General features: G+C 50.3%; 6 protein-coding genes across 6 annotated transcripts; 1 reads left to right on the forward strand and 5 right to left on the reverse strand.

The window, feature by feature from the left end:
• Positions 1–567: 567 nt before the first annotated feature.
• On the reverse strand, positions 568–2,083 carry N7537_004875 (sphingolipid delta(4)-desaturase family protein; the record flags this gene model as incomplete). The annotated part of the gene is made up of 3 exons (XM_056895932.1): positions 568–1,383; positions 1,458–1,736; positions 1,895–2,083. The coding sequence occupies 3 exons, from the start codon at positions 2,081–2,083 to the stop codon at positions 568–570; spliced, it is 1,284 nt and encodes a 427-aa protein (XP_056755680.1).
• A 242-nt stretch (positions 2,084–2,325) lies between these two features.
• N7537_004876 (methionine aminopeptidase 2) lies at positions 2,326–4,035 on the reverse strand (the record flags this gene model as incomplete). Its single annotated transcript, XM_056895933.1, has 7 exons — positions 2,326–2,382; positions 2,445–2,531; positions 2,583–2,744; positions 2,805–3,068; positions 3,127–3,728; positions 3,835–3,942; positions 3,996–4,035. 7 exons carry the CDS (start codon positions 4,033–4,035, stop codon positions 2,326–2,328), a joined length of 1,320 nt encoding a protein of 439 aa, XP_056755681.1.
• A 349-nt stretch (positions 4,036–4,384) lies between these two features.
• Positions 4,385–5,635, reverse strand: N7537_004877 (uncharacterized protein; the record flags this gene model as incomplete). The annotated part of the gene is made up of 1 exon (XM_056895934.1): positions 4,385–5,635. One exon carries the CDS (start codon positions 5,633–5,635, stop codon positions 4,385–4,387), a length of 1,251 nt encoding a protein of 416 aa, XP_056755682.1.
• Positions 5,636–7,275: 1,640 nt separating this feature from the next.
• On the forward strand, positions 7,276–8,321 carry N7537_004878 (uncharacterized protein; the record flags this gene model as incomplete). The annotated part of the gene is made up of 2 exons (XM_056895935.1): positions 7,276–7,526; positions 7,616–8,321. 2 exons carry the CDS (start codon positions 7,276–7,278, stop codon positions 8,319–8,321), a joined length of 957 nt encoding a protein of 318 aa, XP_056755683.1.
• Positions 8,322–8,675: 354 nt separating this feature from the next.
• N7537_004879 (porin) lies at positions 8,676–9,942 on the reverse strand (the record flags this gene model as incomplete). Its single annotated transcript, XM_056895936.1, has 6 exons — positions 8,676–8,825; positions 8,902–9,404; positions 9,570–9,600; positions 9,659–9,747; positions 9,803–9,836; positions 9,895–9,942. 6 exons carry the CDS (start codon positions 9,940–9,942, stop codon positions 8,676–8,678), a joined length of 855 nt encoding a protein of 284 aa, XP_056755684.1.
• A 355-nt stretch (positions 9,943–10,297) lies between these two features.
• N7537_004880 (asparagine synthetase B) lies at positions 10,298–12,552 on the reverse strand (the record flags this gene model as incomplete). The annotated part of the gene is made up of 9 exons (XM_056895937.1): positions 10,298–10,340; positions 10,391–10,495; positions 10,560–11,818; positions 11,874–12,022; positions 12,086–12,121; positions 12,181–12,207; positions 12,282–12,307; positions 12,404–12,454; positions 12,527–12,552. The coding sequence occupies 9 exons, from the start codon at positions 12,550–12,552 to the stop codon at positions 10,298–10,300; spliced, it is 1,722 nt and encodes a 573-aa protein (XP_056755685.1).
• Positions 12,553–12,806: the final 254 nt, after the last annotated feature.

Here is a 12,806-nt window from a genome sequence, read left to right on the forward strand (position 1 = left end):
GACGCCTCTCCCAAATTCCCATCTACTTTCTGTTTCTTGAAGAGCATGCCGTTTTCTATCTGTTCTAGCATCAGCCTTTTTCTGCGTTTGCTTTTAAGTTTTTCACACGACTATCAATACTCTACTTTCATATTGTCGCTCTGGACTTCTAAACTCCCCTTGGGGCTAGGCGTCTATCCTTCTCATCCTCTCTGCTGTTGCTTTCTTTTGTTTCTTTACCCCATCCTGTCTTGTCTAATATCATTTTATGATGAATGGACTCAGCCTCCCGATTCGTTTCTCTTTGTGTCATAAAACATTCTCGAGCTCGGGATAATTCATGTGATTCCTATTAGAGCTAAGTCCATGCCGTACATAGTCGGGGACTTCATCTCCTCCATCCTTCGGTAATTGGTTGATTGCAGTCATTCCTGTCTCTGCGCTTTAAATGGCTTTACGCCCACACGCACTGGAAATGACAAGCCAATTTTATTGTAAACAAATATATCTAAATACAAGTACTCCACCCAATAATATACGTAACTGAAAAGCTGAAATTCAACACCAGGCGTCAAGGCCGAACAAGATCTAACATTGAATCTCACTCTCCTTCCACCCATCACCCTCCTCGCCCGCCGGACCCGCCGACGCAGCCGAGATACCCTCACCGCCACGTCCATTCCACTGCTTAGACGCAGTAGAATCAGCACCGCGCTTCGTCCCGCCACCAACAATCCGCCCACCCTGTTCGCGCTTGACACGACACCACGGACCAACATCCTTATCCAAGATGAAAGTGTAAATAACCCAAACCCAGCTCCGATGGCAAGGCAACGGCTCATAGAACTCGCGCGCAATCTCATGCAGCTTATGCAATCGAGTCCAGGGGATAGCAGGGAAATCATGGTGCTCGTTATGCAACCCGACATTGTAGGTGAGGATATTGAGCGGGCCGTAGTACGAGTATGTCTCTGGGGGAGGCAGGGAGTCAAGCGGGTGGGGGACCTTGGGCTTCTCGTTCTTCTTTAGCTCCTCCAGGGACTCTGTGCCGCCGCTCTTCACGTTCGAAAAGAAGTAGTGCTCTGCGATGAAGTGGCCTGCACAGGGGTGCAGGGATCCGGCGAGGAATGAGCTCAGCAGGAAGTATAGCACGGGCTGGATGCCGCCGCATAGTTTGCTGAGGGCGTAGTCGAAGCTTATTTGCACGCCGAGGTTCAGGAGGTGGATGTATGTGAAGGGGGGACTGTAAATGAACATTGGGCGCACGGCATAGAAGAGGATTTGGAAGGTGCAGAAGAATGTTTTGCCCAGAAGGGAGTTTAGGAAGAAGGCTTCTATTGCTGTGGGGAGGTCAGTGTCGAGGCCTGTGACACCGAGGGATTTGTGGTGCGTCAGATGGTAGGGCTGTTGGTATTTGGTCAGTTCATGGTCTCTCTTGGGGTCCGGCTTATGCATGGCATGTGGAAGAGTATACGTACTCTGAATGCTGCGCTGTACGGCAGTCCGATAGGGAGGTTTGCGAAGATGGCAAGCAATCGGTTGGCAAGAGCAGACCGGAATGCCAGATTGTGTGAGATCTCATGAATAGCGAGGAACAGGTTCTGGTTGCAAGTCGCACCGATCACGTATGCGGTGGCCAGGAACCGCCAATCGAGCATCGAGGTGTTGCGAAGGAGGTAGGCACAGGTGAGTTGTAGGGACACAACGCCGAGGACGACCCATTTGGTAAGAGGCTCGGGGCCACATAGTTTAGTGACCTATAGACACATAATTTCACGAATCAGCATTGGAATTCCATTTGTTATGACTGTCGCCCAGGAAAGTGGCCAGGTGTAGGAGCTCCGCAGACCTCCGCATTGGAGTCTTCGCCGAGCCCCTATGCTACCATGAGGGTCCGCAAAACAGGGCTACGTACCTCTGGATGGGCCTTGATAATTGCCTGTCGTCTTGAGCGATGCGGCTCTTCGGTGTATGTCCAGAAGAAATGGTCGTCGACTAAAGCCTCCGGTGCCTGGATTCTAGTGGACTCTGGCTGTGTTTTGTCGGATGTTTTGGCTGCCGACACCCGGAGGTGCGGTGAACTTGTTTCAACAACCGCAGACATGATGGAAATTGGTATGTGTCGAGGTTTAGGCCATGAGAGATAGGAGCTGATTTAAAAGTCGGAAGTCGGTTGTTCCACGTGGGGCGACACGGCATACTTGATGGCTTGAGGCTTGGCAGGATCGGCGCTTTGATGTCAGGGCTTTTGGTGATTCTCCAATCTATTTAAGACATTACTAATTCGGGATATCTTGGAAACCCTGGGAAGATGCTTTTAGTGTTTACGTATGTCTATGAAATACATCAGTAGTCGTCGCCACGACTAATAACCTCCTTCACATTCGGGCGCAACACAATTGTCTAAGAAAAACAAGTCAGTAAACGGTCTCCCAAGTGGAGAAAATCCCAAAATAGAAACATACATGTTCATATTGGGCAGTGTATGAGCCCTTGATATCGCAAAGAGGGGGATAATCCTGGACAATTCCAGAAGAAACCAAGTTGTTCAACTATATTCGTTAGCTTCAGTGTCTCACAAATAAACTCGACCGTTAACTTACGCCCAAAAGGTACTTGTCCTGACCCAGGCGGTCAATGTACCGGCGACAGAAGGGAAGGGTGCCAAAGTTCTTGTTGATCAGATTCAACAAGTTCTTAGCGGAGGAAAGACGCAGGGGAACGTTAGGAGCGTCGGAGGCGAGAGCGTAGTGCGAGGTTTCCATCTAGTGTTATGTTAGCTTTGGTTCTCGGTTCTCAGTTTAGTAACTACAGTAAAAACTTACTTCCTCTCGCACGTAACCTTTACCGGTACTACCGAAAGTCTCAATGGCGAAAACTTCACCCTCCTCCATCTTGGTCTGATCGGTACTCTTGACAATAGGCACACTCTTGCCACCGTGGATGACGTGCTGGTCAATGTTGTGACCGTTCAAGTTGCGGATACACTTGACGGGGTGCATTGTACCATTGATCTCAACTTCGTAACTCTCCATGGCTTCTTGAATGGCGGCACCGATATCACTCATACGGACGTCAATTCCCGCTTCCTAGAAATCCATTAGCTCTGCTTGAAACGAAGGAAAGTAGGAAAGTAGGAAAGCTTACCCGGATACCGGTGTTAGTGGCGTCCTTGACAGCGGCGAGAAGAGGGTCATATACAGGGTCAAAAGTCATGGTGAAAGCACTGTCCACAATGCGGCCGTTAAGTTGCGCACCGAAGTCGACCTTCATCACGTCTCCCTCATTCAGGACCATTTTGTTGCCCGCGTTCGGGGTATAATGCGCAGCGCAGTGGTTGATGCTCAGACCGCAAGGGAATCCCATGCCACCCTTGATGTTATCACCCTCCTCCAGACCTGAGTGACCTGTCAAAGCGCGCACTGAATCCTCGATACCCTCGGCGATCTCAGTCAAAGTCTGGCCTGGCTTGATGTTCTTCTGTGCATACTGGCGGACTTGACGGTGAACCTCGGCACCTTGGCGGTACTCTTGCAGGAAGTCATTGTTCATGCGATCAAGGTATCGTTTCTCTTCGTTGGTGGTGCGGTACGCATTGTCGTTCAAGTATTCGACGATCTCGCCCTCGGGGTATTGGCCGTTGGGGAAGAGGTTGGACACGGGGACACGTGGTGGCTCGCTCTGAACCTTGGCACCACCCTTCTTCTTGCTCTTCTTCTTGGGCTTCTTCTTCTTCTTCTTTTTGTCGGCTAGAGTTGACCCCGCTGTTAGTTCAATCCGGCCGACCTCTGTGGGGCGGGGGTGCAGTGGGGTTCTAGAGGCGCAGTCACGGAAATAAGCCTCAAGTAAACTTACCTCCAGCAGCTCCAGCCTCTGCGGCACCCTCGCCGTCTTGGGCGTCGTCCGAGTCCTCCTCCGCTTCAGCGGGAACGTGGTCTGCCGCGGGGGCGGCTTGGACGTTCACTGGTATCTGTTCAGTCACACAAAGAAGCAAACAGAAATTTTGGGGATCTTACGGTCCAGCTGATCCAACTTCTCCGTAGTCTGAGCTGCCATTTTGAATGTGGCAATTAAACAAGTTATGTTCAAAGGCAAAAGAGGGGAATATCGGATGTCGGGGAAAGATTTTTGCTGATAAGATAAGGCGAGTTCTTGGAGATTTCCTTGGCGAAATGTTACCAGACCTATTGTTACATGCACTACGACAACTTACCCTCATAATGACAACCATGGAAGAGACCCGCCTGCAGCTTTCGGTGCACTCCTCGCTCTCGCGGCTCAGGCGAAAGATCGAGATACCGCGGAAGCTGCGGCCGATCTTTTACCAGAACACAGAAAACTAAGGAAGTAAATATTCGTTTTGATCCTATATACAATTTTCATATCACATGGATTGCTATGATGCTTAATTAATAGGCTTCCTTTGCACTCGAGCCAAACGCAGCTTCATTAATTGACGGTATTCGGCCGACCCACGACAATTTTCCGGATCAAATATCGCTCCTTTGTCAAATAGCATCCTCGTCATTGTGTCTTTCCCTTTTTCAAGAGCAAATTGTACTGGTCGACAGTCGCCTTCACCACTAGGGTCAGCGCCGTGGTCGAGTAAGAGCTTGACAGCCCTAGGTCGGCCATAGCAGACAGCCAGACTCAAAGGACACAAAAGAATCCCTTTTCGGTTTGCTTTATGGTCTTCATCTAGGACGGCCGACTCATCCAATATCTTTTCCAACAGATCGTCAAGACGATTGGCAATCGCTCCTCTCAAGAGATAGCAACGTTGAATGTTACTGATCTTCAATATGCGATCTACATCAATCCAGCTTAGTAGCAATGACCCTATCTCGTGGTTTTTCCGGCTCGGTTGGGAAAATTCACGTAAGACTTCGGACCATTCCAATCGGCGCCAACAAAGGTTGTTCGCTAGGAAGAGCTTCATAACTGGCAGGTTATCTGATTTTGCGGCTTTGAGTAACAGGTTATCATCTCTACATAAATCTGCACCAGCCTCTACCAAGAGTTGGGCAATTTCCAGATTTTCGGATGAGGCTTTCGTAGCAGCAGCGAGAGCTATAGGTGTCATACCATCAAGATCATATGTATCGAGGTTGCAGTAATTGTGTTCAAGGAAAATTTTCACAATCGATACATGTCCCATTTCGACCGCTTTGCATAAAGGAATTGTAGCATGTCTGTCTTCGTGGTTGGTGTTGAAATCAGTCTTGTGTTCGAGGAGCAGTTTGACCACTGCGACATGCTTTTCTGGGATTGCAACAGTAAGTGCTCTTTTAAATAGATCTTCTCTATCTTTTTTGGTGTTATGTTGAATGCAATAGGGCAGAAATAATTCGACAAGATTAGTGTGTCCATTCGATGCAGCGATCACTATTGGTTCTTGGCCCTCAAAGGCGAGGTCATCCAATATCTTCAAGCCGCACATCTGCAACAGTTTCCGCGCACTAGTTTCCTTCCCTTTTTCAGCTGCCCATGTTATCGCTTTCCCAGGTGTGTCTTTGGCAACAGCTCTGTAAAGACCCCTGTTTGACAACGCATGGAAGTGGCGGCTGACCTGTGTGAATGCATTGAGATTTGGATAGTCGAGGTGACCGGAAATCTCCAGTAGCATCTCATTAGGAAGCTCTGAAAGAGTTGTCATGTTTGAATGTAGCTCAATTTCGATTATTAAGAAGAGGGATGCGTGTTTTAGGACCAAAGATTGAACCAAATCGGTCTGTCGCTTTAGGTTGAGCTGTTTGATTTGAATCCCAGGCGGTTACTAGGATCTCAATCCGAGCGGTGGGGTATGAGAGGATTTATACAGACTGTCTGGGGAGCTGCTTTGCATCGTATTTTATATTGAATAGAGCGAGTGTTTCAAGTCGGCGCCTGGTTCTTTGTGTGGAGCTCGTTGATCCAGAACCCAAATTTAGTCACAAAGGGTATAACAATAACTATATGTGTAAAAGAAGACTTGGTGTTCCATTGTCTATTTATAGACACTAGTAAAGGCATACATGCAGACACAAAGCCCCCGGCTATTTTATATTGTATGTTTCCAAACAGACGCTTTAGGATCGGCTCAATTTGAAAAGTGGAGATATTGTCCTAAGTGGGATCCCTCAAAGCCCCCAAGTATACAATATTTCGGCGCAACCGGATTTTCAAGCCTAAGAAATTGCCCACGATCGTTATAATGTAATTCCATCAATGAAAATCTCAATCTAGGGACTGTTTCAGGACAGAGACTTTTGACATGTTGGGGTTCTCTCACCCAGCGCTATAAGCGCGGTTGGAAATTTGATACGAATGAGAGACTTAAGGATAAACAAGGTGCAGAGACGCTGACTATTGCTTCGAAGAGAAATATCGGAAACCTGTGTGATACGATTGTTCTACCTGCCGGGTTGCGCCATATATTTGTTGACTTCACCACGATTCCCGAAGCGCTTAAGGTATACTTCACACATCCTTGACACCAACATCCTCAGCATTTGGACCATCTGTGGCGCCAAAAAGCTAACCCCGTGCTTCCTTTATATCAATTCCATCACCCCATTCCTAGGGCACTGACCATCGTAAGTTTTTGGCCGGAAATTAGGTTTTCGGATCTCATCAGACCCTCAATACACTCGATTCAGCCGTCGCTTGACCTCCATCAACTGCCTCAAAGATAGTATTTTGGGAAAAACCAGTAATGGAAGTGTTTTCACCACTGAGGAATTGGGGCACCATAACCACCCAGGGACTCCAAGAGCCAATGCTGCAGCACACCCCCTCCGGTCAGCGATTCCACCATCCGCAATGAGAAGTATATCACCTAGTGCATGCTCCTGAAGAGCATACACGACCTCTGAAATGGAAGAAACTATAATCTCACGATATGTGGATCCTTGGGTATCCCAAGCCAGCCAGGGAGTGTTCTCATTGGATCAAGCAGTCCACCGGAAGGTTGATGCCCGAAATGGCATAACCTAGTATCTCTTATCTAATCTGATCATCAGCTGGAGCTATGGGAATTGTAACTCCACGTGAGTGTAAATTATATTAAATGTGGTATTTCGAGACCAAATAGATTGATACTATATTTTAGAGTATACCAATAGCCAATAATGAACACGCGGTGAACTTGTAGAGTCGATCAACTTCGAACCGCAGTGACGCCACTCCGATCTTCACCTCTGATCTTCTTCCGCTTCTCCCTTCTCTCTCTTTCTCTCTTCCACCCCTCCCCCCACCTCCTACCCAGGATCTTATATCTCTACTTACTTCAATGCCACACCCTCTAAATATACAACAATGCCTCCATCTCGAGTGACAGCAATCCTCTTCCTTCCGCGCGCGACCTTCCCCCCCTCCCCTTCAACCTACCGGAACATCTCAACCCAACCCCTCCGACCACAATTACTCCCACGCCAACAACAACCACAGCACCTCTCAAGACCAACCATATCCTTCTTCTCAACCAGCAACCCTGCCCGAGCCAGCGAACCAAACTTCTACGAAATCCTCGACATTCCTATAACCGCGTCAGCAGCGGAGATAAAGAAGTACACCCACACCCACACCCAACAGACCCCCCTCCACCCTTCCACCTCCAATCCCGTATATATATCTCTAATACTTACACAATCCCTAGACAATTCTACGCCCTCTCAATGCGCCACCACCCAGACCGCGACCGCACAGATCCAGACGCAAGCCAACGCTTCGCCCGCATTTCCGCCGCCTACAATGTCCTCGGCAACGTCTCAAAGCGCGCAGTCTACGACCGCGACCACGGCTTCCACGTCACGCAGCATGCCTCCCCAGGCCAAAGCCACAGCCACCAACACCCGATGGGTAGCCACAGCAGCTACGCCGGTTCGCGACCTGCCACCGGGCTGAGCAAGCGGCGCTCAGCGTTCCATGGTCCGCCGCCTAGTTTCTATGAGCAGGGTGGGTATGGTACTACAGGGAGACAGGCGCAGGGTTTCGCGGCTGGTGCTGGGATGGGGTCGGAGTTCGGGGCCGGCGCTGGCGCTGGTGCTGGGGCGAAACATGCTGATCCGGAGGATTGGGAGGGGTTTATTCATCGGAATCCGTTGAATCATTTTAATGCTCGGGGTCATTTCCGGACGCAGGAGGCGGAAGATAGGAGGAGGAGGGAGAGGAGGAGGGGGGCTAGGAGGATCGATGAGGATCGAGTTGAGCGTGAGCCTGGGGTTGATCAGACGATTTCAAGGTTCTTTCTTTGTTCTGGGTGTTTGATTGTTATGCTTGTTGTCGTAGATATTTGGCGGGCGGTTCCTAAAGTTGTTGATGGGAGGAAGACGAGGAAGCAGAAGGAGACTTTGTCTTCTTGATGGAGTTGTCTCTTACTGTTTCGAACATATACACCTTTGGATATGTGTAGTTTCTTGGTATATACATAGTTCAAATACATTGCTGGTTGATGTACTCCTACTCTTGCTAGATCGTATGAATCGATCGGATTGATCAACAAAGGAAACAGTTGGATTTGATATACAGAAGTGATCGAGCAGAAAGATCTACGACACACACACACACATACATGGTTATTATCTTGGACGTAACCCCCACCATAATCATCGTTCTAATGAATCAGAAAGACAAGTAAACTAATAACTGAAGTTTACAGAAATCTTCCCAAAAGATGGTAGGTCATCAGGTTCCTGGAAGGCTTGAGATCCAGACGCTTAAGCCTCGAAGGTGAAGCTGGCGCCGACCTTGTGGGCAGCCTGGTTCAGGTTCTGGGTATCGAAGGAGGCACCGAGGCCGAGGGTGACACCAGGGCGGAGCAGGACGTTGTAAGCCAGAGCGGCAATACCACGGTCGTTGATCTTAGCCTATATTACGGGAAAATTGCGCGATTAGTCGTGATTCACAACAGGCATGTAAAAATTTGAGACGCGTAAAACGAACCTTGGCGAAGGAAGAGGGGTCGAGGCGGTACTTGCTGGCGACCTCGAGGCCGACGGCGTTGCCGGAGGTGGAATCCCAAGAAGCCTTGGCACCGGCCTCAACCTGAGCGTTGACGCGGTGGTAGTAGCTGGCGGAGAAGAGGGAAAGGTTGTTGCTGGCGGTGATAGCAGCGGAGTACTGGGCAACACTGTAACCGACGGCAGCGGAGTACTTGGTGATGGCGGCCTTGTTGACATCGTAACCACCCTCAGCACCGACGAGGAAGCCCTCGTGGCCGAGAACAGCGTCGAAGTTGGCGGATGGGCCGTTGAGGAGATCGAAGAAGGCACGGGCGTTCAGGTTGGGCTGCTTGAAGTACAGGTTGAGCTTGGCACCCTTGGACTGCTTAGCGGGCTGGTACTGGGTGAGGATCTCAGCCTTGAGGCCCTTGGCGATGTTGTTGTCGAGCTCGAGCTTGGTGTCGAGAGCGTTGGCGGTGGTCCAAGCCTGGGTGAGGGTGAGGCCTGGGCGGAGTGAGCATATTAGCCTAATCCTGTGCACCTTTGCATCCGAAAAAATAAAAATGTTCACCCGGCGCGCGAGTGGAATGCCACATCCGAACATCAATGGCATGGTACGGGATTTGTGCGCGCCGGGATCGGGAGGTTTTTTGTGGAAGGGGCCTTTACCAGTGGGCGCATCAACGTATTTGGCCTCGAGCTGTAGGCGCACTAGTTAGCAATTTGCGTGGTATATTTGGAGAAGATATTCAACGAACCTGGCCAGCAATGGGGCCCTCGTGGGCAGACTTGCCCTTAACGGTGAAGGTGACACCGTTGGGGGCCTTGGACTTAACCTCAAGGTTGGCTAAAACCTTGTAATCAGCTATTGAATCTTCAATAAGTGGTGTGGATAAACAAACCGGCAGCGCCGTGGTAGAAATCCTTGTTCAGGAGCTATTGGGATGAAGTATTAGCCAAGATTCTGAGTTTTGTTCCCAACAGTTGTGCGTACATCGTTGGTCGCCTTGGCGATATCGGAGAAAGCAGCGGGGGCAGACATGATGACGAGAATAGTCTAATTAGAGATGGAGGAGAAAGAGGTGGTTTTATGAAAAGATGAAGAGAGAGGAAGGGAAAGAAGAGTTGTGATGATGTTGGGGGGAACCTAGGGGTTTAGCACGGGTTAGTGGGAGGGCGGTGATTGGCGGTCGCCCGGCTGCCGGGAAAGCCCGCCGGTAATGTTTGGTCAGGGTAGATCACGTGTTTAGGAAAATACATAAGAAAAATATTGAGATCATAACATTATACCGACAATATACCAGAAGGGTATTTGTACAATCTAATCCGGTGCTATATCCCCAAAGAAAATGCTAATCAGAAAAGTTCAGATCCTTTTTTTATACTCTCAAGACTTTTTACTCCGACTTGTCATACTTCTGGTTGTGGATGGCGATGGCTCTGCAAAGGATGGTTAGAGAAGATGAACCAAATAAAGAAGAATAACTCACCTTCCACTGGGGTCACTCTGCTTGGACCAGGTAGGGGTCCAGCGCTCGACAGTGCCGGCACAGTAAGGAGGGAAGTGCTCATCGAACATGGTACGGTACCAGTATCTATACCCCAGGTTAGTCTTCAACAGTACTACAAAATGGAGAAGAAAAAAGATGGAAAACATACGCCTCCTTGGTGTCGGGAACGTCAGTGCCCCATTCGGGCTTAGGGTTCTTCATCATCTCGTCGGTGACCTGACGCTCAGCCTCATCCTTCAGGCCATCAATCCAGCTGTAGCCAACACCATCGCTGAACTGCTCCTTCTGGCGCCAGAGGATCTTGTCGGGCAAGTAGGCAGCGGTCTCGGGCTCATCGGTGGTGTCGAAGGCCTTGCGCAGCATGTGCTTCTCGATACGCTCGGGGGTGATCATCTTGTCCTGGGGATCGACACCCATGCAGGTCTCGAGGAATTCCTTGTCGAGGAAAGGAACACGGGCCTCAAGGCCCCACGCGGAGGTGGACTTGTTGGCACGGAGGCAGTCAGCCAAGTGCAAGTTCTTGACACGGCGGACGGTCTCCTTGTGGAGCTCCTCCTTGTTGGGGGCGGCGTGGAAGTAGAGGTAGCCACCGAAGATCTCGTCGGAACCCTCACCACTCAGAACCATCTTGACACCCATGGCCTTGATCTTACGAGAGAGCAAGTACATGGGAGTAGAGGCACGGATGGTGGTCACATCGTAGGTCTCGAGGTGGTAGATCACGTCAGAGAGGGCATCGAGGCCATCCTCAACAGTGAAGGTGAAGGCGTGGTGCTTGGTGCCGAGGAACTTGGCGACCTCAATGGCAGCGGCGGTATCGGGGGCACCGGGAAGACCGATGGAGAATGAGTGCAGCTGCTGGAAGGTGGTGACGGTCGACAGCTCGTTTTCGTCATCAATGCCAACCAACTCACCGTCTGCGTTGACGTTCTGGGGCGCGTTGCGGGCAGCTTCGGCCATGCGGAGGGTCTCGCGCTGGGCGATAGACGCGACCAAACTGGAGTCGAGACCACCAGACAGCAGAACACCGTAGGGCACCTCGGCCATCAGACGCTTGCGGACGGCCTTCTCGAGGCTGTGGCGGACTACTTTGTAGTCAACAGGGGTCGAGGGGACGCTAGCAGGGTCCCACCACTTGGGCTCAAAGTAGCGGGTCAGGGTGTCGGTCTTGGAATCATAGACGTGGCCGGGGGGGAAGGCAATAATGTCGTCACAGACGGGGTGCAGACACTTGAGCTCAGAGGCAAAGTAGACGGCGCCGGGAGTCGACGAGGACCGGCCGAGGTAGAAGCTGGTGATACCAATGGGATCGCGGGCAGCAACAACACGGTCCTGCTTCTTATCCCAAAGAACCCAAGAGAACATGCCATCAAGGTGCTTAGGGGCATCAAGGCCGTACTCCTCATACTAATATATATCAGCATTTCGACTCTAATTCCGATTCCGTTGTATCCTGACATACCAAGGGAATGATAACTTCGCAATCAGAGTGTGTCTTGAAATTGTACTTGTGGCGAAGGTTCTTGCGAATGAGGCGGTGGTTGTAGATCTCACCGTTGACGGCGAGGGCGAGAGTGCTGTCATCATTGACGAGGGGCTGAGCACCGGAGTCTAAGGGGATATTGTTAGCAAATCGATCTTCAAATTGCTGACCGTTCACAGGGGGCCACATACCAACACCGACAATGCTCAGACGCTCGTGCGCCAGGACTATGAATTACGCGTTAATATACCAACGCTAACACCGAAGTTATTGCGTGTCAACTCACTAGTGCTCTCGGCGCAGAAGTTTCCACCTGTTGGAGAACTTTTGTTAACCCTATGATCCCCACCTATACCGCGCAATGTTGTAACTCGGGCTGTGACTCACTCCAATCGGGACCGCGATGGCGCACACTATGAGAACACAGGTCAGCGGGAATTCTATAGACTGCGGATTGCGAATTGTAGATTGTAGATTGCAGCAATTGAAGATTTAATGGAGATACTCACGCCTTGGCCATGCGCAAAGCGGTGGGCTTGAACTTTTGCACATCGGGGTGACTATATTCTAGTTAGTATTCCGTGAATCGAAATCCCACTAGAGGCGGGGAGTTAGGGTGGGACATGACGCACTGGTGGCACGCGAAAATTCCACACATGATGGGCAATTGGGAAGTGTGGTTGGAGATGAAGATCAATTCGGGAGAGAGAAGAAGGGGAACGGAGTAGAATTGACTAATCGTCCGGTTATATGGGGAACCTTAGAACGGCGATTTTTTTCAAATTTGCCCCGGTGCCCTCCCGGCGGGGCGAGGGGCGATGTCGGCAAGTCTTTGAGTCACCGATAAGATAGCAGCCCCTGGACAATTGGCCCAGTTAGCATCGACAGGTTAAAGATTTTTACTTCTGTGGC

The sequence above is a fragment of the Penicillium hordei genome (genome assembly GCF_028827395.1).
Source record: "Penicillium hordei strain IBT 12815 chromosome Unknown utg000002l_segment0_segment0, whole genome shotgun sequence".
NCBI lineage: Eukaryota > Fungi > Ascomycota > Eurotiomycetes > Eurotiales > Aspergillaceae > Penicillium > Penicillium hordei.